Source organism: Mastigoproctus giganteus, chromosome 1, assembly GCF_048544385.1.
Source record: "Mastigoproctus giganteus isolate SK-2022 chromosome 1, ASM4854438v1, whole genome shotgun sequence".
NCBI classification, from domain to species: domain Eukaryota; kingdom Metazoa; phylum Arthropoda; class Arachnida; order Uropygi; family Thelyphonidae; genus Mastigoproctus; species Mastigoproctus giganteus.
Window position 1 is genome coordinate 264,982,057 of NC_143575.1, and position 27,325 is coordinate 265,009,381.

At 35.7% G+C, this 27,325-nt stretch overlaps 1 protein-coding gene across 3 annotated transcripts in view; it reads right to left on the reverse strand.

Moving 5' to 3' along the window:
- Positions 1–3,515: 3,515 nt before the first annotated feature.
- LOC150091902 (uncharacterized) overlaps positions 3,516–27,325 on the reverse strand; it is a 121,628-nt gene continuing 97,818 nt past the window's right edge. For 2 of the 3 annotated variants that reach the window (XM_090377375.1, XM_090377371.1), the window contains 3 exons: positions 25,899–26,094; positions 19,698–20,539; positions 3,516–5,429 (listed from right to left, as the gene is read on the reverse strand). In XM_090377375.1, the coding sequence (XP_090233501.1) occupies positions 5,290–5,429; positions 19,698–20,539; positions 25,899–26,094 (1,178 nt within the window). In that variant the 3' untranslated portion in view covers positions 3,516–5,289. Of the gene's footprint in view, positions 5,430–19,697; positions 20,540–25,898; positions 26,095–27,325 lie in introns of those variants that run through there. The other variant, XM_090377385.1, reaches the window with a different exon arrangement.

The following is a 27,325-nucleotide window of genomic DNA, read 5'->3' on the forward strand; positions in this document are numbered from 1 at the left end:
CATTGTCATTTCTTGTTTCTAAAAGATATAAATGAATAGAAACACATAAACATACATAGGATCAATGGATAAAGGCATAAAATTTTATCTTGCTTAATTTTAGGTTTAAGCTATTTTTGTCCGGACCTTTTTTGTCCTATTTGAGCTGAAAATTTTGAATTTGATATTAAAATTGTATTAAGTAGTACTGTTTAGGTTTTACAATTTCTAAATTTAAATTTTGCCAAATAAATTGTTTTATTTTTCTCTCTCTTCTCAACTGGAAAGTTGTTCTCCATTTTCAATATAGTCCAAAACATTATCTGTGTACTTCTGAAATGAATGTAAACTGATAGATTAAATGACAACTACATACACTTTTATACCACATGAATGTATTTTAAAATGTATTTAATGAAGTGTTACCACCTCAGTCTCCACTTAAAATATTGACAACATTTCAAGGTTCTACTGAATCTCATCTTCAGGCCTCTTTAAGTGGAGAACATATTCATCTCAAGGAGTGGTTGCTTGCAATGAACCTGGAAATACCAGGAAATAACTGGAAATACCACACTTGACTATCCTATGCATTTCACCCACAAAATTATAAAAAAGACAATCCACAATTTTAATGACACCACCAAAGAAAACTGGAGTGAAACCTGCACTTCAGCACATCACTCCCCATACTACCCAAAGCTTCAAGGAGAAGGCTGCAAGACCTGCTACAAAGCGTAATGTAAAGGTATACTTCAAGAGAAACAGAAGGATGATTTGACAACTGATAGAACAAACTTACAAAAAACGAGGGAAAAAAAAAACAAAAAAAACCCCTATGATTAGAGAATCTACACCCATAAAAAATGGCAACATAAGGGTAAGCAATGCAGTTTATCACTTATGAACAATCACTGGTTTCATTTTAATAATTTTACGTTAGTCGGGAAGAAAGTCAAGAAAATTTCTTCTACATCAATAGGAATAAGGGATGTCAAACATCCCCCCTCGTTTAAACCAGACAAAACCACAAAGGTATCTCCTTCCCAACTTCAGGGATTGACAAGCACTTCAACTTTCAGCCAGCCAAGCATTCAGCATAATTTTACAGAGAGGTACAACATTACCCAGTACTTTCCAACTCTGATACCACTAGAAGCTACACAGTGATACAATAGAATCACAGCTGCATTCCAGAGGAAATCGCACATCATATTCTGTAATTTACGGTAGTTATTGTTTTTTTGGTTTTTAGGAGCATTAGCAACTAAGGCCAAATTGCTCCGGGGATATGCGGTGGTCATTCCCTGACCTTTCCACATCCTCCGTATTTGGTGGTCACGGGCTCGAACCCCGGTCTAATCAAGAAGCGTGTGCTATGCACTGCTGCTCCTGCCCACCTGGCTACGGAGGTGCCATAAATTATGGTAGTGGAAATGCTCTTCTCAGAAGATTGGTATGCATAACAAAAAAGGAAGACCTGAAGATGAGAGGAGCCTGTCAACTCTGGGATAGTCCTCTACTTTCTTAACTTTTTTTTTGCTCTGTTTCGTTGTAACACAGCCTTGTATAGCAGCAATTCTTCATTTTCAGTTTATTCTCATATTGATGTATATCATCTTACTGTAAGCCTTAATTACTACCCTCTAAAGTCAGCTGAACAAGACACACAGATGGAGGGTTGGAACGTGTGATCTTTCTCATAAGTGTATCCAATATCTTCCATAATCAATGGAATAAAGTATTCTTATTCACAAAAGGGTAGGATGTCATCAAAAATCTATAAAAAATAAAGGCTCAGAGACTTAGTTCACATGATAAGCAGGGAGAATAGAAAAATTTTGTTTGTGAATAACTGCACCCCTCATTGCCAAGTGAATTATGCATTCAAATCTATGTATGTTTAGAGCCATAAAGCTTCAAATTAAGAAAGGTATAAAAATGACTACTTGTAATGATTATGCACTCATTAAAAAGATTATTATATGAATTTGAGAATGCATTCATAATTTTTCGCATATTTTTGTACAAGTTTTCATAAAAATCCATGCCCTTCAGATTGGCATTATGGCTCTGTAATATGGAACACTATGAAAGAATATCTTCAAAGATATGCATGCATGAAGACAATTTTCCCTGGCTTTTTTAATAAGCAAAACATTAAAAATGCTATTAGGTGCTGTTATCACAAATAATACTATGCTGCAACTTCAGAATTACTCTATATCTGAATTATGAAATTGTGTCTGTGACAACAGCTGATCTTATCTGAGCCTTAATTATTTATCAACCCATTTATGACATTTCAAGAGTCTTAGAGTCTACAGCAACTGCTGATAATTTCCTATTACTAATCTAGAAAATTTTTAACATAACATACATTCAATCAAAGCTACCAACCATATAAGAAAATAAAAGGTGGCTGAATTATGTTGAAATGTTTAACATTCTTATGTACATAATGATAAATTAATAGATAAAAAGTAATCAAATTATTATGTTTATGTAACAATAATTTAAAAAATACACTATATGAAAACAGAAACAAACAAGTGCAGAAAAATTGACATGAATAACTTGATGTTACTAGTTACTACATGACATGGTGAAATAAATACTAGGACTTAACATGTTGGAATATATGCAAAACAATTCTAAATAATGGCAGGTCTAACAACAACAACAACAACAAAAAGAATGAAATTACCACATTATGTGGTGGAGGTATACTGAATCGAAGAGAGGGGCATAATACAAGCAGATGCATTTCTTTGATTTTTTTTTTTTTTTTTTTTTTTTTTTTTTTTTAAAGCGAATAGATATCCACAGTATAAAACCACTAGATTAGGACTATTTCTAATAAAGATTATCACCAATAATAAAATTTGAAGCTGTTCAAAATTTTAAAGTAAGTACTGATCAAATAGGCATATAAATACAACTCTGTATCCAAATAACACAAGCCATTTTTGTTGTAAGGTGAATAACATTTAGATGGAATGACTTCTCACAATAAACACCAAAGGTATGAACTGTCTAAAAAGTCAATGGCAACTAGATTTATTTCATTATGCTGAACATATTTGTCAAGCAGGGTATGGTATCTTTGAAGACAAACAATGAAGGTATTCACAATGGAAGAGTTATGTTGTTGATTTGATGAACATGAATGACATCATCTTTTACTACCAATTTTGAGTAACAAATTAAATTGAAATTCTGCTAGACAACTTATATTTTTTGTTAAAAATATCTACTACAAATATTCCTATACTTTAATTTGGAGGAGATACTTGCGTTTGGTTATATAAAACCCCATTAATCGCCAAAAAAAACAACTGAATTTGTATGTATAAAAGGAGTCCACAAAGGCATATTTACAAAAACATTTTCAGTTTTCGTAGAGAGTCTTATATGAGAAAGAATTATAGTTGACTTTTATCTCTACACAACAGCTATTTTAATGACTACAAAGAGTTCTGAGGATATGTAAGTGTATGTACACTTTTTTTATATATATATATATATATACATAAAGTTGTTTCAAAAGCGATGGTCAATAATTTAAAGGTGAACTGTACAAACTACAATATGCAAAAAAAAGCCTAGTAAACGTGGGTCCTTAAGTGAATCGTTTTCGAGATATTGCACATTTCTAGTTGGGATCCACCACTGACTTGTTCGTTTAGGTTAGGTTATGCTCATTCTCTCCCTTTCCCCTCTCTCAATGCTCTGAGACGTAGCAGGCATACTAGTACTTGTCAAAGGATAGTCAACATGGAAAGAGGTTACAGCAACAAAGAGTATACGGACATGCACTTCATGCATGGTAAAGGCAATGTCAGTGCACTCGAGGCTGCACGTTTGTACCAAGAAGAATTTCCCCACTGAAGGCAGCCCAACAGGTGCACATTCATCAGGGTATATCAACACCTTAGAGAACATGGGCACTTCACACATGGAGTACGAGCAGGTAGGCCCAGAAGCATAACATCTGATATTGAGGAAAGAATAGAACAAAATCCAGGAATTTCGACAAGGAGGGTTGCTCTGCAAGAGCGTGTACTGAGTCATAGCATCTTATTTTACATCACCAATTACTGTACCCCTACCATATCCGGCATGTACAAGATCTCAGCAATATAGAATACCCTCCCAGAGTGAACTTCTGCCAGTGGATGCAACAACAGTGTGTCCTGAACCCCCAGTTTTTAAACAACATTTTGTTCACTGATGAAGCTGGGTTTACTCGTGATGGTATTTTTAATTTTCATAACTGTCACGTTTGGTCCGACAAAAATCCTAATGTAATTCACGAGTCACAACATCAACGTTTCTCGTTGAATGTCTGGGCAGGACTACTAGGAGACCATTTAATTGGACCACACTTTCTGCCAAACAGGCTAATAGGAGAGCTGTACCTTCAGTTCTTGCAGAATGTTCTTCCAGACCTCCTTGATGATGATGATGATCCACTTCAGCAACGCCAGAAGTGGGTTATGCATGATGGTGCACCGGCACATTTTGCTTGAGTTGTGACTCAGTATCTAACTAGAAGGTATGGTCAACGGTGGATAGGTAGAGGTGGGCCTGTAATGTGGCCTCCCAGATCATCAGACTTAAATCCTATCGATTTTTGTACCTGGGATTGTAAAAAGCTTGGTGTACCCTTCTGACATTAACACAGTTGAGGAATTGCAGCGTTGGGTTGAAAGAGCCTTTCAGCAAATCAGGAATGACCCAAGAATGCCTGAGAGGACTCACAACTCAATGCAGAGAAGACTACAAAGCTGCATACAGATGCAAGGACAGCATTTTCAACACCTTTTGTAGCATCCTGTATCCTGTGGTTTTGAAACCAAAAATTAAAAATGTATTATCTTATGTTTAATAAAACCATCCTTACCAAAGGATTCACAGCTTTTTGCTAAACTAGTGCTCCCATAGTCAGCGGCGGATCTTAACAGAAAATTTGCATTATCTCGAAAATGGTTCATTTGTGGCCCGATGTTCACTGGGACTCTTTTGCTTATTTTAGTTTGTAGTTTTCACCTTTAAATTATTGACCATCATTTTTGAAACACCCTGTATATATGCACACACAGACACACACATAAAAAGGCATCTTTGTTATCCAGAGACAAAATTAAAAATATTGGGTTTCCCCCATCCAGAGTGCCAAACAGCTCCATGTGATTTTTAACAACCATAGCAAACGAGTCATTGGGATCCCCCAACAGTAGCAGACCTGGCAGTATGGTAGTTTTGCCACTGCTTTTATAGCAACTTCATTTTGTTAAACACTTTTTTTTAATGAAAATATGTCAACTGATTCACAATATTCAGGTCTTTCATAAGTGATTTTAGGGATAACATCAGTTTGCTTGTATCATCCTGATCTCCAGCTGGTCCAATGTGACTCATTGGATGGAATGTCTCAGTTTCTAGAGCTGTAATAAGAAAAGATAAAATCAGAAGCAATCCTTTTATTTTACAAATATCAATTTTTGTTTAAAGTGGAATGATGACTGCAGGAAAAAAAAAAAAAAAAGAAAGTTTCTTTAGGCAGCAATATACTAAACTTTGCTACTAGCAAAGTTTAATTTTTTAACATTTTATTATATTTCTGAATGAAATTTAATTTCAGAAATATTCACACACGGCAGTTTTAAAGCTTCTGAAGTGTGGTACATCAGGACTGGCACATCCTAAAACTTAGACTATGAAATTAAAGAAGTAAAAATAGAAGCCATTGCCATTAAGAATCATAAATTTGTATTTTAAAGTTATACAGAAAAGCATTATACTGACCAGAAAAAATTTCAGTAAATCAACAACTGCCTGCATTGTAATTATTTTAAGATGGGATAATGCTATTTTGAATTGCTATGTGGCTCCAATATGAAAAAAATTCCATGGTTATATTAATTACAGGCAACCCCCGTATAACATGATACTTCTACAATACGGTTTCAGTCTAACACAATTGATAAATTATAGCAATCCTCACACAACACTACTTATATGACACAGTTTCACTCTAACATGGTTAGAAAATTGGGGGAAACCTTGCATAACACAATATTTTTGAGCTTTTTTTGTGGGAGGAAATCCTGCTATGTTGGATAATTTCTCAACATAGATTCTTTTTTTGTGAATCCCCGCTGTTGACTCGATAGTCGTTATGCAAAAAAAAAAAAAAAATATTGGGAAATCTCTGAAGTTTATTTTGTTGGGAAATCCCCGTGTTAGATTCTATGCTATTGAACTTATGCTTGTTTCAGACCACAAAAAATTAACTTTGAAGCATGCAGTTCGTGACTTTTAAGGTTTTTTGTAAGGTTATTTTAGCTTTTATTTGATCGTTTATAAATTTTTTTGAGTATGTATTACTAAACTTTGTTCTTAAGAACTGTATTGGAATAATTTCTTTGATGTGAATTTAATTCCAGCCCTAAATTATGCCTAAGGAAAGTAATAAAGCGCCCCTCAAAAGATTTTTCAATTGTGGACTGTATCGGAATCTTAGCTTTATAGCTCAAAGAAGTAAAACAGTTAACATTAACTGCGTGTTGGAAAATTGTATGGCTATAGTCAGCTCATTTAGGAAATATGGTTGAACCGGCAGAAAATGAAATCGATGTGATAGTAGAACTTGCTAAGTCGATAGGAGGGGAAGATTTTGATGATACAACTACTGAAGACATTCATGAATTACTGGTAAAAAAAGAGGCTGGCAAAGCAGTTTGGTGGAAATGGCATTGGATCTAAAGCAAATCAATTAAGAGGATGATAGTACAGATCAAAATTCTGAAGTTCCAAATTTTGCACTAAAAAGCATATGGGAAGGCAGAATGCAGATCTTTTATCTGGGAGGGAACACAAAGTTCAAAAGGGAGCTTTGAACATGCTTAGCTCCATACCAAAAAATTTACAAAGATCTATCAAGTAAAGGCAAACAAACCCAGATTTCTGATTTTTTAAAGAGAGCAGAAGATAAGTGAAATATAGATGCTGCAAAAGAAAGTTCAGGTGAAGATATTCTGCAACAGAGAAAACGTTTTCGTTTGATTGTGCTTAGCAGCGATGAAGAGGAAGAAAATTAAACAAAAGTACATTATCTGACATATACAGGATGATTCACTACCAGTGCGACAAACTTGCAGGAGGTGTAGGGGGCACAAAGACGAATCGGAATCACATAGCATTGCAGGGTCCGAATTGTCTTCGTCATGCGGTAGAGGACGTTGAACGGGAGGTCGCGTGAACAGCGATCCTGCTGGAAGTCAGCATTTGCGAACCGGTTCCCGAGGCAGTAGGATGGACGAGTATTCAAACGTTGAACTGGCCAACATTCACCTCGCGTATGGAGCTGCGGACTGTAACGGGTGTGCCGCTCTGAGCTTGTACCAGGAACGTTTCCCGCACAGGTGTGCTCCTCATCATACGATTTTCGCACATGTGCACAGAAGGTTACGTGAGACTGGTTGTTTCACGAGAGGTACCATGAATCGAGAGCGAACGACGAGGAGGCCAGACAATGAGGAGAATGTCCTACATCTTGCAGAAGGCAATCCGAGTACGAGTACTCGAGCGATAGGCCAACAATTGGGGTATTTCCCAATCCACTGTATGGAGGATACTGTCAACAAACCAAATGAGTTCATACCATCTGTAACGCGTCCAATCATTGGAGCCTGCAGATTATCCACTCCGGAGGACTTTTACTACTTGGTTTCTTCAACAGAAACGGTTCGCAAATGCTGACTTCCAGCGGGATCGCTGTTCACGCGACCTCCCGTTCAACGTCCTCTACCGCATGACGAAGGCATTTCGGACCCTGCAATGCTATGTGATTCCGATTCGTCTTTGTGCCCCCTACACCTCCTGCAAGTTTGTCGCACTGGTAGTGAATCACCCTGTATGTATCATAGTTTGTAAGACGTTTGTTCAGTTATTACTTTTTTCAATAAAAAGTAATTTTCCGATTTATAAAAATATGGTATATTTTTGTTAACTTTTGGAACGTAACCCCCCTTTTTGTACTGGTTCTTAGTCCTGTATAACATGGTTTCACACTACATGACATTTTTTAGGAATCTAACTGCCATGTTATACGAGGGTTACCTGTACTCTTTAAAAGAAGTATTTTACAAACATAATCAGGTGAAATACCATAAAAGTCATTTTTATTAAATATATCACAAATAATGTAGAAAATTATAATTCACATTCTGTTAGGTTTCCTAAAGACTATTTATCCAAATATAGTAATCTGATAATTAAAATGCAAAAATTTTGAAATTCAAGCAATAGCAGAAATCTGTTCATAAATATCCTAACAATTATTTACACAAAAAATTCTATGCAATTCAATAGATTATCTTCATCTTCTATTGTATCATCATGTATTATAAATAATACACGATGATACAAACTCTAACAAGACAATAATATACTAAACCTAATCAGAAGATCATTTAACTGATTCAAATAAAAGATAATCAGTTTTATTTTATGGAGCCACCCGACCATATCAAAGTTCTGTTAAAATTTCTATTTTGAATATTGCAGATAAAGAGATGTATAAGATGTCATCCAATATGTTTTGTTAAGTGAATTCATAATCACAAGTCATCTATAACAAACTATTATGTGAATTAATCAACTAAAGGAGGTATCTATTTTATTCAGTGTATAATAATAAATTGGATGTGACAGAAATTTCCATAAAAAATATATTTATAATATTGCAATTATGCTTATCTGCTTCTGTGCTAAGGTAACTATTTAATTAAATAATTTAGAGCCCAAGTTGGCCTAATATCTGGTATATTCCCAGGTAAGGTTCAAAGTTTTGCCTTTAATATGGATTTTTTAGAAGTTTACTAAACTTATAAACTATAGTACTAATTTTTAACATCTATCAGCACATATTCTCAAATACCTTTCACAATTCACAATCAAATTCCCAAATATGTTTTACTACCAAATTAAAGATGTGAGTAATTATTGCAAATCAAAAAAGAAAACAAACAGTTATTCAAAAATAGGAGTTAGCAATTCTTTAAAAATTGCTAATTTCAGTTTATTTTAATTAGAAGCTCCTTTCACTAGAATATATTACTTTACAAAACCTCTTGATTGACAATATTTGTAATCCCAGTTTTGTTTGTTTGTTATTTGGTTTTTAGGAGCATTAGCAACTAAGGCCATATTGCTCCGGGATATGCGGTGGTCATTCCCTGACCTTTCCGCATCCTCCGTATTTGGTGGTGACGGGCTCGAACCCTGGTCTAATCAAGAAGTGTGTGCTATGCACTGCTGGTCCTTCCCACCTGGCTATGGAGGCACCTGTAATCCCAGTGGACTGCAAAATGCCATGGAGGTTGGTTATAAAGGTGATAAATAAGGTTCCAGTTCAATGCTAAGTGGTTAGTTTATTTAATTAGTAAATTCCCTTCCTGATGACATGCTTTTTAATTATTAACTCGATTACTGGTTGAGATTTTCTTGAATGGTGTATGATTTATATTTGCAAATGCAAAATTTGGAGGCAATATAATAAAAAAAAAAAAAAAAGCATATATTCAAGACTGGTTTGATGATATATAATAGATTATACATCATCAAACCAGTCATATTTATCAAAGGAATCTAGTATAATCACTATAGCAGCATTTTTTAAAGTTGTTTTGATTGGCATTTATTACTCAAATTGTAAGGTTATCACAGGTCCCTCAGAGTTACACTACAAATAATAACACTGCCAAGAAGTTTTGTTATTATTTATATAGCACATTAGCAGTTAAGGCCATATCATGCTGTGTGTGTGTGTGTGTGTGTTATGTCTATACACAGTAATGCATTCAAAAACCAAAAATAATTCATGAGGGAGAAACCCCCTCTGCCTGAGACTGGCTAACTACAGCCCCAGTTGAAGAAATTTTTCATTCCCTCCAGTCTCTAATGGGAATTTGAACCTAGACCTCTCAAGTAATGACTCAAAAGACCCTTGTCTTTTTTGCTGTGAAGGTCAAACTGATAAATATTGCACCTGTTTTATATACAGAAGACTCTCGATTTTCCAGGGTCAGATTAACCGGGAAGCAGATTAACTGGGACACTTCAAGACTCCAAATTAAAAAAAAAATCAACCGGAAAGTAATAAATAGAATAAGTATAAACAAATGTTTTGCAAATCGTAAATACGCAGTGTTATAAGCTGTGATTGGGAGATTAATATATGTACCTATTATCCCCTGCTGTCTTCAACATGCTGCTCAAAAAAAAAAAAAAAGAGAGAGAGAGAGAGAGAACAAATGTTTAGTGCGTCGCATCGATTGTTGTGTTCCATCGCACTGTAAAAAGACAAATTTTGTTTCGTTATTTATGTCAGGGATGTCGAAATGTTTTTTAAAGTAAATATTTTTTTTTTGTTAGAAATCGCGAAAATGATGAATAAACGCAAAAGAGTTGTGCTTTCAATTGAACAAAAACTTGAAATTATTCAAAAGTTTGAAAACAGCGCATCCAGTGAATCTTTAATAAACCATTATAATGCTGGTAACTAAACCATATGCAACATCGTAAAAAATAAAGGGAAGCAGCATATTGGGCAAGCGAGTAGTGCATGTTAAGTTTTTTATCTATCACTATATTTTTCACATAGGTTGCTGAACATTTTTTGATATTTTTGGATTAACTGGAAAATCGATTATCCGGGATTTTTTTTTTTTTTTTTTACCATCTATCCCAGAAAATCGAGAGTCTAACTAGAATCTCTACTCAACATCATATTAAGTAATATAGGTGTATCTAGAATTATTCTTAATAACACCCCAATCTTAGACTGTTTAAATAACAACTCCAACACTATAGAACATATAAGTACATTCGATTTTATAAACTTATTTAATAGTATTTCCTATAACAACTCAAAATCTGTATTTAGTAATTATTATGAATACCACCAAAACATATTATCATGCCAACAGAATTATTGGGACTGCATAATTAACTTATGTTTATTTAATAGACAGTTTTAACAATGACCTCTATTGTATAAACAACATACAGGTATAGCAATGGAGGCCTGCAGCTCATGCTTAGTTGCTAACCTTTATTTGCAATATTTTGAAAGAAACTTAAATAAAAACTTAATACTTTACCACCAGATACATATAATATAATAGTCATATAATAGTCATAAATGAGCCAAACTTTCTTAAAGATATAGTTAAGCACTACCTACCTGAATTACAGCTAGAATGTACCAATAAGCAGTACAAGTACCTATCTAGATATAGAAATTTACAAAGATAAAATATTATACAGCAGGCCCTCGCTATAATGCGGTTTGCTTTACGCTGATTCGCTATAACGCTCTTATATTATAACCCGTTATCTGACTATAACTCTGTCTCAAATCACTATAATGCTCTTTTACAGATTGCATTTTTGGCATATTTAACGAAATCGTTTCATTTGATGGAGTCGATAGCTTGAAAATTAATAGCAAAACAGCATTGAAACGTTTCCCACGCCGACTTGAGAATTTTTCTCGCACGCTAATTTAATTGCAGTACAGTGACTTGTTACATAGTTCCGAGATCAACATTTTAAAATATGATCAAGTATATTGCTTGTAATATTTGCGTTATATGCATTTATCCAAAGTCTAGTCATCACTCAGTACAGTGTATTAGACATCGTGCGCAATGAACAGTTTACTCGAACATTGTAACATAATTAATGCAACCAATGCAGTTACATTTTCGAAGAGTTAATAATGGCAGATAAGAATGAAAAAGCAATGTCTGGACACAGTACGAAGACTACAAATGTAAGAAAAAGACTGAATTTGAAAATTAAATTAGACGTTTTGAAGCGAATCGATTCTGGCCAACGACAAGTGGATGTGTCGTTGTTTCATCCTAATTTCCATAATTTAGGACTGACAGGTTTAATTGTAAGAACAATTATAAAAAATAAAGAATTAATTTTAGTGGGAAAGATTTTAACTAATTTTATTGAAGATAATATCCAATGCAGAATTCAGTTAAGTTAAATATTATAAAAAGAGGGGAGGGGGAGAGAGAGAGAGAGAGAGAGATTAGCCTATATGATGATCTGAAGAAAACTCACCAAAAAAAAAAAAAAAAAAAAAAAAAAAAGCGTGGAACCATTTAAAACTAGTAAGGGCTGATTGAATAGATTTAAAATCCGGGGAGAAGCCGCGAGTGCAGACTAAGGAGCCGAAACTTTCAAAAAAGAACTTATTAAAATTATTGAAAAGGGGTATTGTGTTATACTTCTCAACAAGTTTTTAACATAGATGAAGCAGGCTTTTTTGGAAATGAATGCCTAAAAGAAGTTTCATATTGAAAGAAGAAAAAAAAACATGCCAGGTTTCAAAGCTTTATTGTTGGGTGGTAACGCTGCAGGGGATTTAAAAATAAAACCCCTTTTAGTTTACCAGGAAGAGGGTCAAAGTACAACTCAAAATCGACACATTTTTCATGATTAAATTCATCGATTAAATTAAATTAATTAAAATCAATTTAGATCAATTAAATTCATAATTTCAATTGGAAATTTAAGTTTAATTTTGATACGTAAGTAGGTGCCACATAATTATATACGTATGTAATGCAGAATATTTTATATCTACAAATATTCGAATATTAAATATTTTGACCGACATTTGTGCATCTTTTCACTACTGTTTATTATTTATTAGGAAATATCCTATGGCACTGACTGCAACTCACAAATACATATGTTACCTTATGGGAATGCGGCGCTCGCTTCGTGTGGATTCACTTAGTGCTATGTTTTTCCGGAACAAATTATCACCGTTAAGCAGGGGTCACCTGTACACTAAAAGCGCAAAGAATTTAGTTTTAAATCCATTAGTCTAACACACTGGCATTCTAATATTTCAAAGAGAATTCACAGGAATATCATTGTTTCACAAAGCTTTAGATTGATAAAAATATGTAATAATGCTAATAATATCATAAAATTGCTTATAGACCTGAGATCTAAGTTTATTAATAATGGATTTCCATCTAATTTTATCACAAAACATCTTCATAAAGCCATTTTTATTGTTATTAATAAATGGCACAATAATATACAGTGGTACCTTGGTTTGAGAGCATAATTCGTTCTGGAAACATGCTCGTAATCCAAAGCACTTGTATATCAAAGCGAATTTCCCCATAAGAAATAATGGAAACCCAGATGATTTGTTCCAAAACTCAAAAATATTCATATATGTGTACTGTAAAAATGATTAATACAAAATACATACATACCTTTTTATATTTTTAATATTTAAATTTAAAAATATAAAGCAATCGAATTTATTAATTATTGGGTAGGACGACTTTCACTGTCACTAACGGAATCACTGCTATCTGTTGACTTTTTCTTTTTGTGCGACTTTAACAAGGAACCTATCCAATGACACTTGCTTTTGCCTTCTTTTGAGGATTTCACGGAAATATGACATTGCATTGTCGTTAAACCGATTCATCGCTCGCACTGCCACAGCCTTACTCGGGTGGTGCTTTTCTATGAAATTTTGCACTGTTTCTCACATTTTACGCACCTCCCTAATCTCATTTGAAGAGAGGGATGTCTCCATTTTTTTCTCCTCCTCCTCAGATGAGATCTCCTCCATAACCTCTTGCTATTGCTCGCGATGCAGATCCATCAGTTCGTCGGTGGTAAACTCCTGGCCATGTTCCTCCACCAGCTCTTGAATGTCGTCCTTATTCGCCTCCAGTCCCATGGTCATCCCCAAGGACACAATTTCATCGACAACTGGCAGCTCCTGTTCATGAGCAAACCCCTCAACGCAATCAGACCACAGTTTTCTCCAAGCAGAATTGAGGGTTCTCTTGGTGACCCCATCCCAGGCTTTATTGATGATCTTGAGGCAATTTACGATGTGGAAATGATTTTTCCAAAACTCTCGGAGGGTAAGGTTAGTTCCTTTGGTCACCTCGAAGCATCGCTGAAATAGTGCCTTGATGTAAAGCTTTTTAAAGTTCGAAATGACCTGGAGTAATGGAGTAGTGTTGGGAGGAAGGAACTTGACCTTAATGAACTCAAATTCTTCCAATAAGTCGTCCTCAAGGCCTGGAGGATGAGCAGGAGCATTATCTATAACCAGCAACACTTTGAGTGGCAGTTTTTTTTCTAAAAGGTATTTCTTCACTGCAGGACCGAAGACCTCATTGATTCATTCAGCGAACAAGATACGAGTGACCCAAGCCTTGCTGTTGGACCTGCACATAATGTTTAACTGGCTCTTCTGCACCTTGCATTTCTTGAAGGCTCGTGGATTCTCAGAATGATACACGAGCAGGGGCTTGACTTTGAAATCACCGCTTGCATTAGCACACAGCAAGAGGGTGAGACGGTCTTTCATGGGCTTGTGACCGAGCATTGCAATCTCTTCTGCTGTAATGTAGGTCCTCTTTGGCATCTTTTTCCAAAAAAGCCCCACTTCATCGCAATTAAAAACTTGCTGCGACAGGCAACACTCGGAAACCATGAGCTTCTGGAACTCGGCAACGAACGCCTCAGCTGCCTTAGCGTCCGAACTCGCAGCCTCTCCGTGCCTCACAACACTATGGATGCCACTTCTTCTCTTAAAGTTATCAAACCACCCCCCTGCTCGCCTTGAAGCCTTCTTCGTTTTCTGTAGCCATACCTGGCAGTTTACTTACGAGGTCGGCGTACAAGGCCTTTCCCTTCTCACAGATCAAGTTCTCGGACACAGTATCACCTGCTAGTTGCTTCTCGTTTATCCACACCAAAAGCAACTTTTCCACATCTTCCAGAATACGTGGCCGTTGCTTTGATATTCTCGTGACTCCTTTTGCTACATCTAGTCCCCTTAGCTCTTCTTCCTTCTTTAATACTGTGCAAATCGTTGACGTAGACTTCTCATAAAATCTTGCAATGGCGGCCACTTTCATACCTTGTTCGTGCTTCCCGATGATTTCCTTCTTAACTTCTACTGTAATCATCTCCTTCTTCTTACCGCCTTCCTTTTCAACCCTTTTCTTCATTGGGGCCATTTTCGTAGTGTACAGTTAATAAAGAACAGTCACTACATTTGAACACAAAATAAAAAAAATGCTTTACGCACATACATGTGGTCACAACACTAGCACGAATATTGACTACATTCGTGCTAGCGTTGACTACATTTGGCATACCTCATTCGAGCGAGGCACGAATGAGGTATGCCGACTGAGACCGAGCATGCGAGACAATTACCCACAATCCCGAGCAGCATGTGATCACGTGACGGCAGACAATTTTTAGGGAATAAAGCACAATTACAAAATGAGGAGGCACGCTTGATACACATAAAGCTGCATGTGTGTAGCAACTGAATAAACACTGTAAAGGCAGAGATACCCTATTAACACCTCACATTTTACTAAAGCACATTTCTAGGGGCTACTACCATAAAACAATAAAAACAATTTCCAGTTGTGTTCCTGCTAGTGGAATCTGTTATAAACTGGTAGTAAACTCGATCTAATTGCATTTGCGATTATACTGATAGCTAGAATTGTGTTGGTTTTTACGTTATTATGGTGAAATGTGTTTCCTCTTCACTGATATAAAAAACATAAATACATTTTCAGAATCTTTTCTTCATTCCTATCGTGTTGCGTTCGGTTGGGGTGATTCTGCGTTCAACTGCCATTTCTTGTAAAAAACACAAAAAAAAAAAAAAAAAAAAAAAAAAACACAAAGGCGAATCGTGCATAAGCAAATTCGGTTCGTGTTATATAAGATATTGTTCCCCTATTTATAAATTGTGTATGATCAAATTCATGTAGTGTAAACACGTGTTATACGAGGACTGACTGTACTCGAATTGCAAGACCTCGCTCGTTTATCAAGTTAAAATTTATTGAAAATTTTTGCTTGTCTTGCAAAACACTCGTAGACCAAGTTACTTGCAATTCAAGGTACCACTGTAAATCCAAGTTACATCATAGCTAAAGTATGTTCTAAATAAGTATTTCAATTCTACTAGCTCTCAACGTTCACTATAATTCTCTTCTTCTGGTTCATAAAAGTTTGCTATTACAATTCTATAGTAGCTATTTAAAATTACATTAGTCCTTTTGAGGATTTGTACATATGTATATAGTAGGCACTGCCTTGAGAGCATGTCACATATAGCTTATGCTCATTGAAAAAGTTGTACCTATATGACTTTTTCATCCTAATTTCAATTAGGTTAAAAGGAATTTCATTTCAACTGGCATTTTTACCTGTCATTCTAAATTTGAGAACCAACTATTTATTTTCATAGGATATTATCTGAATAAAGTTCAAATTTATAGTGTACTATTAACTATAATTTAAGTCAGTTTGTCTTTAAGTTACATGAAATTCAGGGGGTGCTGCTTTCTTTGGTTTTATAAATTAAATATTTATTTAGTTTGTCTTGAAGTTACCTGAACTAAGAGGGTGCTGTTGTTGCTATTTGTTTTATAATAGGTAACATGTGCCCAAATACTCATTCTTTTATACTTAGTACAGAGTAGGGTGGTAGGCTGCAAATTCCAATTTATTCTTTTTGTTGTAACTGGTTACTTTTAATTGAATATTTCAATGATGGTTTGCAATTTATTATTATATCAGATAGGATGAATTATTTTAATTATTATAGAATTCTTACAAATAGCAATTTTTATTTAAATATTCCTACATTTGGTAATTGTTATTTCTTTTATTTCCTTAATACAATCTACAATTGTTATTCTATATTTCTTTATTATAATTCTGATTTTGTTCATTACATACCATCCTTTAACCCCTTGTAGTTATATCAGGATCCCTTACTAAAGGGTTGGCCAGTGACGCTCCTGGTACATCCATTATTAAAAGCTATTTTCTTTGCCTTTCACTTTTTACTTTCTAACCCTAAATTCTATACTTCAAGATCTATTAGAGTAATTCAAGGGAAACTGAGGTACTATTACTTTACTTATTCTTACCTCCTTTCTCTTAATGTCAGCATAAACTTTCTTTTGCACATGTATAAAATAAATAAAAAACACCACAACTCAAGTGAAAATTATGGTTGGCACTCTTTTTCTGTATTATTTGTTTCAAAGCTATCTATCGGGCTAGCTGTTATCTTGCCTGTTTGCTGTTAAATTTAAAGTTTAGCATAGATTGCCTTTATCTTTATTATTTGAACTTAGTTAAACAGGCAGATAACAATCAGAAACAGACAGCTGTTGTTATTGTTGAGTTTTTTTTTTTTTAGGAGAATTAGCAACTAAGGCCATATTGCTCCGGGGATATGCGGTGGTTATTCCCTGACCTTGCCGCATTCTCCGTATTTGGTGGTCACGGGCTCGAACCCCGGTCTAATCAAGAAGCGTGTGCTACGCACTGCTGCTCCTGCCCACCTGGCTACGGAGGCGCCGAAACAGACAGCCTTGATAATTATTGGTGGGATATATTGAATGGTGTTAGCCCTTGAAAAAGTGACATTCAATGTATCTGATTATCAATAATTAGCCGCATAATCATTAATTTTATTTTTATTTTATTGCTAATTATATGTTTATTTTTAGGGTATAGCAAAGTAAACCAATACAATATATATATATATATATACAGGGTGTCTCAAAAATACACTTCAGGAATGAGTTCCTCATATGTAGACAATAAAAATATTTTATATCAACATAGTTCCGGAAATGCTTCGTTTCTGAGTTTTGAAGGTGTCTGTGACACTTAACTGTTCACATCACCTTATAGTAATTGTTCAAAATGTCCACCTTCTGCCTGAATACAGGCCTCACATCAACATCTCGTGGACTCGTGAAGACGATGCCAAATTCCTGGCATGTTTCGTATTGTCTCACAACCTGCCATAATTCGATTGCGGAGAGTTTCCACACCAGCTACCGGAGTCGAATACACCAATGACTTTAAATGGCCCCACAAGAAGAAATCTAGTGGGTTTAAATCAGATGAGCGTGGAGGCCAGGCAGTTGGTCAACCCTCTACTTCAGGAGTTGTAGATCTTGGTCGTCCTCTGTCGGCAGCATGAGGTGTAAAGGTCCCATGTTCACAAAGGCAGCGATGGATACCTTCAAATGTTTTCCTGTCTGTACATCTTCGTTCTGGGAACCTTTCGTGGTATAAATGATGAGCCTCCAGAGCACTGCCATCCGCCAAACCATACATAAAGTGCATATCTGCTTGCTCCTGATTTGAGTACATGGTCGGAATGGAAAACTACCAGATTCTGTCAGTACCTTGCGATGAAGGAAATCACTTGTAGGAGATAAGACATTCCGGTTAATAACTCGGGAACCAAGCATTTCCGGAACTATGTTGATATAAAATATTTTTATTGTCTACATATGAGGAACTCATTCCTGAAGTTTTGCCGTGTATTTTTGAGACACCCTGTATATATATATATATATATATATATATATATATATATATGCTACAGGAGCGGGAGTGCAGTAGCACATGCTCTTTGAGTAGACTGGGGTTCAAGCCCCTGACTGCTAAATATGGTTGATCTGCCAACCCGCACTGGACCAGCATGGAAGATTATGGTCCATTTCCCTCAACATGAATTGCAGAAGAGGCTTCCATCCTGCAATGGGTTGATAATGGCTGCAGTTTTTTATATATGCTACATATTTTTAAAATTAAATGATTTTATTTATCTGCAATGTGGTGTCACTTCAGACAGATGGATTTGGTGATTACACCTCATTGGAAGGTAATACACCACATCAGTGCAACAGCTGACAAATAACAGACAAAAGATGACAAGTCTTTTGCACATGGCACTGACTTGCTATGACAGCTTCACAATTTGAAATCAATGTAAGATAAAGTGACATTAAGATTTAGCTTTCTTAATATCATAAACTCAGTTCCTGGTTTAGACTTGTTGAATGAAATATGATTTATCTTTGCAGATGCAAAATTTGGGGCTAATAATGTCATAAAAAAACATATTCAAGAATGGTTTTGATGATGTATAATAGATTAAGGCCTCATATTTATTATCTATTTATATAAAACGCATATGTAAATGCCACCATGTCAATTATAACTTTCTTTAACAGATATGATGCCTGGTGTCCTAAAGTATCTAAGTTTGATGAAGAAGTGGTGCACTTCTTCAGTGTAGCATCTAGCTTCTAACTAATGAGGTGACAATAATTATTTATCAAAATGGTCAGTTTGGGTGGGATGGGAGAGAACTTAATTACAAATAACTGACATCATATTTCTTGGAGAAAACTGCAGCCATTATCAACGCACTGTAGGATGGAAGCCTCCTCAACAATTCATGCTGATTGAAATGGACCATAATGTGCCACACTGGTCCAGTGCGGGTTGGCAGATCGACTGTATTTAGCAGTCAGGAGCTTGAACCCTAATCTTGGAGAAGTGCTGCTTAATTGTAGTGTAACACTGAAGCAACTTGTCTGTAATACTCCCAGTTTGAGAGACGAATGCTATGTAGAAAAACTTCTGTCTTTTCCAGACAAGGTTTTAGTTTTTGTGGTCTGTTCTTATAAGTGCAACTATGATGATTATGTAAATTATTACTTTAAATGACTATTGATTATTTTTTAATTAAAAAAAAAAAAAGCAAACAAGCAATACAATCAAAAACTTACCTGCAAGTTGTTCATCTACTGCACTTAATCTTGTTTCCAGCTCATTATGCAAATAAGCAATGTGGTCAAGAAGGTTTCTCTTGCAAATAGAGATTTCAGATTGCATTGGTGCTTGGCTTTTAACTTCAGCACTATTACCTGCTTCGGTTTTCTTTCTCGATACTGATGCAGAAGAAGACCATGTTTCCTTCATTTCTGAGGAAGTTTCAGTTGTTATTGTTTCTTGTGTTTGTGGTGACATACTTATAACTTCTGATTTTATATCTATGGAAACATTGTTCAGTGGTACATAATTTTCTTCAGTTTTGCTAAATTTTAAAGATGATATTTGTGATGTGCATTCAACTGAACTGTTAACCTCATGTGTGTCAACCTCAGAAACCAAGTTCTGCTCTGAAAATATAGAACTGACATCCCGTTCTGAAGGCATATCTGGACACGGAACACCGGATTCTATATTATCTGGCGGAAATATAAGTGAAGTGTCAACCTTTGTTTCTGGATTATGATTAGACATATCAAAACCTCCTATGCTATCATCACTTCTTGATTCATCTTGAGAAGCCATCAATGACACTGTATTGAGATCTGTAATTTTCTCTTCTTTTGGTGAAAAATAAGAATGATCAAATGCTGCAAGGTCTCGATGAATTAGTAGTTTGTCATCTATTGAAGACATGCCTACAACATTTTCATTATGACCAAGAGAAACATCTGGGAAAGATTTGGGTTCTTGTTTGAGAAAATCTTTGCTATCAAATTTTTTTGGCTCACTCTTGGGTACTTCTGCTTCTCCCGTGGATGGTTTAGACCATAATTTTAAATCTATATGATTTTCTCCACTGCAAAAAGAAAAAAATAAATTGATAAATAAAAATAACAAAATGTTGGATATTTTGTTATTTTTGGATATTTTGTCTATACTGTAAAAAAGCAATAAAATTCAAAAATTAAATGTCTATACAGTAATATCAGGAGTATTATTAATAGTTAAATAAATCTGTGCTTTTGATCAAGTTTGAACTATTGCTAATATAGTTGAGATTACTGAGACAATAAATACTGTGTGTTCAGGAGAGATAGGGAGGAATGGAAGGGTGGAAGAATGGTGGTGCTTATGAAAATCTGAAGGTAGCAGTAATGTTACCACAGTCAGTGTGAAATGGCTTGCAGTAAAGGGAAGGTGATGGTTGGGGTATGTTACAGGGTAAATGGTGCTGAGCAGTATGGCAAAAATCTCTTTAGACAGATTGAATGGGTTAGTAAGTATGTTTGTTTCATTATGGAAGTCTTCAACTTAACTCCTATAAACCAGAATATGTTGACAAGAAATACACCAAATGGGAAGAGTTTTTTGAACAAGCTGGACATTTCTGTTTATCCCAGAATGTTCGAGAGAGTACAAGGGGCTCTAATGTCCCAGATAGATGTTGTTCTCGTTAAGGAGCTTAACTGTATCAAAAACTTGACATTGGGGGATTCAATAAGTCAGGAGAGGTAGGCAGGAAACACAATATCATAAATCATATCTAAAGAAGTAGTTAAAAGTAAATGCTTCAATTTGAAGAGAAGAGACTATAATGGAATGAAATATTTTTTGGCCTTGATTAGCCAAAAAGACCACTATATGAATCTGGATACAATAAAAACCTGGTTAATTCCAAGTTCAAGAGACCATAATAGGTCTGTTACAATTTAAGCTAGTTCAAGGTATCCATACAAGTACAGAACAAGTCAGTTTATTAATCTCACGTTTAGTCAGATTGCCTTACAGAAGTTTTGTAACTCTCATTTAACTCTTTACCAGGCACACCTATTTCCCTCCAATTATCAAGCATGTTGTACAAAAATAGGACACTTGCTTCCTTTTTAAAATTGGCAAAAATAATTCTTGATATCACCTTGCATTTTCAATCTATTATGAACAACACATTTTTTTTTAAAAATGGAAATGTATATTTCCATTTAAAAAAAAAATGGAAATGTATATTTTCAGAGTTATCTGGATCTACTGTCATCATGAAGGGGGGGGGGGGGGGGGTACACTGAAAGGACAGAATCCACTGGATACCTGGTTCCTGGGCAACATGACATTGTCACCCATCTCGCTAGTAATTAGTTGACAAACCCACCACTTGGTAGGTATATAGGTATGCTGCATCACTGCATTCATGTAAACAGTAATTCAATGTCAGTATGGATAAATGTTGCGAGTTAATCTACTTTGAAAAATGGATGATATGGGTGCCCAATGCATGAGTCACTCCATCGCGGAGGTGGTACAGAAAGTGCACTATCCCCGTTCAACAGTATTAAGGGTGTATATGCCAATTCCAGAATAACATCTCATTGTGGACAGTGCCATAGGCGGAAAAGGTTGTGGATGAACGTGGCTGTTGACATGTCTTGCATTGTTTCGGCCAACCGGAGAGCAACAGTGGCACAAAACACCGCTGAATTCAATGAGGGAGATGCCAGAAACGTCTCCACCAAGACCATCTGGCAATCATTAGCCACAATAGGCTATGGGAGCCACTCACCCACCAGAGTCCCATTGCTAAAACCACAACACAGGACTCTACGGCCTAAACTGGGCAAAAGAACATTGGCGCTGGATCTTGGATGATTGCAGACAGGTTTCCTGGTCTGATGAGTCCCATTTCCAGTTATTTCGAGCAGACAGGAGAGTATGTATCTGGCAAAAACCGCACAAAGCTATGCACCCGTCATGTCAACAAGGAACTGTTTAGGCAGGTGGACAGTCGGTAATGGTCTGGAGTGTGTTCAACTGGCACACGTTGGGACCTCTGGTAAGTCTAGATGCCTCTGAACAGTCCAGGTTATGTATCTTTGCAGACCATCTGCATCCCTCCATAGTCATTGTGTACCCACAGGGCAATGGCCTCTTCCAGTGCCTCCCCCACAGAGCCATGGTGAATAGAACATGGTTTGAAGAGCATTCCGCAGATTCAACCACCATTGAATGGCCTCCCCATTCACCGGACATGAATTTTGTGGAGCATCTTTATGATTCTGTGGAAACATCCATTCGAGCTTTGGATTCTCCACCAGGAATGCGATGGAATTATGGACAGCGGTGTAGCAAGCATGGATGGAAATACCTGTGGAACGCTTTTGTGGACTCAATGCCTTGCAGCATGACTGCCCTTATCCAGGCGAAAGGTGGGACTGCCCATTACTAGATAGGTATCTATAATTTCTGTCCACTCAGTGTAATTAGTTGGCAACAACAGAAAGGCAAACACTGCCATTGGGCTGTTGATTAATAGTGATCATAGGATGCAGGGTATACCACAAAACCACAATACCACTGACTCCACCCTGCCAATCACCAACAGTGCATCTACTTGTCATAGCCTCGTAATAATTTTCTCCAAATGCAGATATGCCCATCAGCATGATATAATTGGAAATGGGATTCATCAGGCCAGGTGACAGATTTCCACATGTTGGTAGTCCAGTGTTGGTGTTGACGTACCCACACAAGGTGCAGTTTCTTGTGTCGAGCATGGATATCTGTGATGGCTATTGACTGCCACAGCCTATATGAGGTAATGTCTGGCACACGATTTATGTGGACATTGAACTTGCTATATAGTAATAGAGGCATGTGATGCAAGAAAGCAAGCATATGAGCTTATGTAGCATCAGCAAAAAAAAAAAAAAAAAAAAAACACAATTTTACACAACCATTCCCTCTAAAAGTTTGTCCAGTTCCTCCTTGAATTTATTTAAGCTGTCAACTTCCACAACAACAGATGGAAGTTTGTTTCAGCAATTAACGATCCGCTGGCTAAAGGCAAATTTCTGCATATCTATTCCACAACTGTCTTTCCTCAATTTGAATTTATGCTCGCTCACATTTGTAATCTGAGCAAGCGGAAGAATCCCATCAGAATTCAGCATGCTCAACCCATTCAAGGCCTTATACACCTCAATCAGATCACCTTGCAGGTGCCTAGCCTCCAGTCACTGCAATTTGCAGAACTTAAGCATTTCTTGGTTAGACCAAACCTTTGTTCCCCTCACCAATCGTTGCCCTTCTCTGTACCCACTCAAGCAACTCTACATCCTTCCTAAAATGAGGCCTCCAGACCTGTATGCAGTACTCAAAGTGTGGCTTGACCATTGCCATATAAAAAGGAATAATCACCTCCTTTTTCCCTACAATCAAAATTCCTGTATATCATTGACAATAGCCCATGACCTGCTCTGGCAGCCTGTCTGCATTGTTCAGAAAACTTCATATCTGACTGCACAATTACTCCCAGATCTCTTTCATTACACACAGTTGGTATGTTTCTCTGGGGTTACTTCTACCCAAATTCAGTACTTTGCATTTGTCAATGTTAAACTTCAGTTGCCACTTCTTAGCCCATCTGTCCAAATTTTCTCGATCCTGTTGCAGTAGAACATTGCCATTACTGTCATTAACAACCCCAGCCACTGTGCTGTGTCACATGTGACCTTTGGCCTGTTGTTCAACTGCTATTGAGCCAGTCATGGCGAACACTTCACCATGTTAGTTATTGTCAAGATACTGGCACCTGCATGTCTTGTTCCCAACATCATTTCACAATCGAAGTCAGAAAGATCATGTCAACCATCTTCACATTTGATCACCTTAGAAACTGATCACCATGTGTTTGTGCGAACTATAATCTTATCAGCCATTCCCACCTTTGAGTCTCCACTAGCATTACATACTAGTACATTCCTACATAAGGGGGGGATGTTCATAATGCAAAGCCAAATCAGTGTATATATAAATGTATGTGGCTTGGATATATGAAAACTGATGTTTAAACTAGATGTTGATGAAAACCACATTGCTTAGCCATACCCTAATACTTCTTGTGGCTCATAATTTTAATAATACTGTATTTACCAGTTTGGAGTAAGCATGGATGCATGGTATCATTCTGATTATGTTGTGAGATGATTACTTCTAATATTAAACGAGAACAGAGGTGTGCGCTAAGGATAATTCCACATCATGAAATCTTTTTCAATTAATTAGAATGGAACTGAAGAGTTAGATTTTTCAAAAAATTGAATGTATTGAGGATTGTAAGGCTCTGTTTATGGATTAAAGGTCCAGCCTGAGGATGGTTTGCATGTTATTGCCCTATTGTAACAGATTCTCGGACTGATTTGTTCTTTAAGAAATTAAGAGCCACGCACAGTGGAGAATCTTAGTCCTATTCTTTGTGCTCTATGGTTCCATAATCGTAAACCTCCTTGGTTTACAATTTGGGAAATTCAACTGGTTCAATTTGGCCTGGCTGGAATTAGCTAATATTTGATTTGGGTGAGGATTATACCCAATGAACAGAAGATGGTAAGCAAAGAAGCAGCCAGAGGTTATTGTGTTTGGAGGGGATATGGTACAGCCTTACATATGCAGTTAAAAATGCTTATCTGATCATCTCTGGAAGTTCATGATGCTGTCCCACATAGCTTTGATAAATATTCTGGTGCTCTTCTTCATTGAGAATTAATTGAATTTGTTCCCCTATACTACCTCCTTGGATTTTACTAGCTGCACAGTGCTGTATATATATGGTTTTATGCAGGACATGTTGCTTCACAATGGATCACATGCTCAATGGTAAGAATAGATACAGACACTGTTCATGATGAAGATTGTGTTCGTAACTTATTTATAATATGCCACAATGTAATGACAATATTCTACAGGTTCGTTTGCATGACAGTGTGTAAACTTAATGGTAGCTCCTTGGGCTACAACAGTGACTTGAGTTGCTGCTTGAGCTTTATTGAACTCTATGATCTGGTAAATACATTCCTGATCAGAAACTACCTTTTTCTTTTTTTTTTAACTGGCTTTTATTTGAGTGATTTTGTGTAAATGTAGTGGGGTTGCCACAGGTTGGCAGAGACTGCCTAATACAATAAATGAAGGAAAAAAAAAAAAAAAAAAAAGTAGCTCATAATTTGAATTCTTATTTTTACATAATGTTTCACAACATAAATAAATGTTTATAGTATAAAATGTATGAAGGTAATTTTTTCTCTACTTATCAGTCGTTATCAGTTAATTAATTTTATACATATTATGAGATTTTGATATTATCCAGCTTGTGATATGAAACTTACCTCATAATTCAACATGCAAGATTTGTAAAATAACAGAAAACCAAGATAATGTTTACATACCCTAATATATTGAGCTTACAACGCAGACTATGAAGCACACCAAATATCTTGTGCATTGATGCCACTAAATCATGTGTAGCCAAGGTAGTAGCAGATCTGGTGGAAGGATTCTTATCCTTTATAAATTGAAAAGTTGTCATTTCTCCCTTCTTAAACCAATCATGGTCATGTTTATAGCGGAAACTTTCTCTCAAACCTTAGTAGTAAATAAAAAAAAAGCTATAAAAATACCTGGATAACATATATGATTTTAAAATTAAACAGAAAGATATTATTTTGATTTATTTGGCATGAGATACCAAACAAAAGAATTATTTATAAAATTTGGATGTAATTTCTGCATGTTTGATTGAAGTAGATCATACAAATCTGAATAATTTTCAGAGAAATTGGATGATTGTTATTTAGCACACACACAAAAATAACAATAAAAGTAATCATAACATAAAAATAATTATGGCAATAAAACAGTGAAAATTAAAAAAAATAAAAATAAAAATAAAAAGCCAAAACATATCCGCGTTCACAGCATTAACTGGTTGTAATAGTTACCACCACTTAATGCTGCTTAATGAAACAAACAACAGATTTGGACAGTCAATGCCAGTTATTATTAATATAAACAAGTTACGTAATGTATGCAGTGCATTATATTCCAGACATGTTCAATTATCAAATAACGTAATTCAGAGATCAAAAACTTCTGTACAGGCAGTCCTTGACATTCAGACTTGTTCTTTCAGATATTACATACTATCACTCTTAAACCGACTTCTAGATGTGGTCCTTAGTCTTTCAGATATTGGAAAATTGATGAATAAATACTGCGAGCCACCACATGTCATGCAGCCTGCCCACCAAGAGTAATGGCACATCACCATCTTGGTCAGTACAAGTGTTTCTGCCATTATTCAACAATTTAGTGACTGAATGCCACACAACCTGCCCATTATCTTTTTAGTCTGTATATAAGTGTTTCTTGGTGCAATTATATTATTTAACAATTTTAATGTATTTTGCCCTTATTTTTTAAAAATGAGTGGAAAAAGGAAAAATTAAGGCACTAATAACAGCAATTACAAGTCTCATAAATTTAATACAACTGAGACACAGCCTAAAATAATTAGGTGTGCTGAAAGCGATGAATCTATAGTTTAAATTGGACAATTAGTAGACTTAAGCCAGTCAACTGTGTATTCACCCATGAAGGAAAAGGATAAAATTAAAGAATATGTGTGAAATGCTGGAAATATGCAGTCAGTGATTATGTCAAAAAGGTGAGATATAATGAATAAGGAAACAAAAAGACCATTAAAATTATGGACTGAAAACCAAGATAAAACAAGAAAAAAAAAAACAAAAAACTTTTAACATTCGAAGTATGGTGATGTATGACACAAGTTTTGTATGATGATAGGAAGAAATTT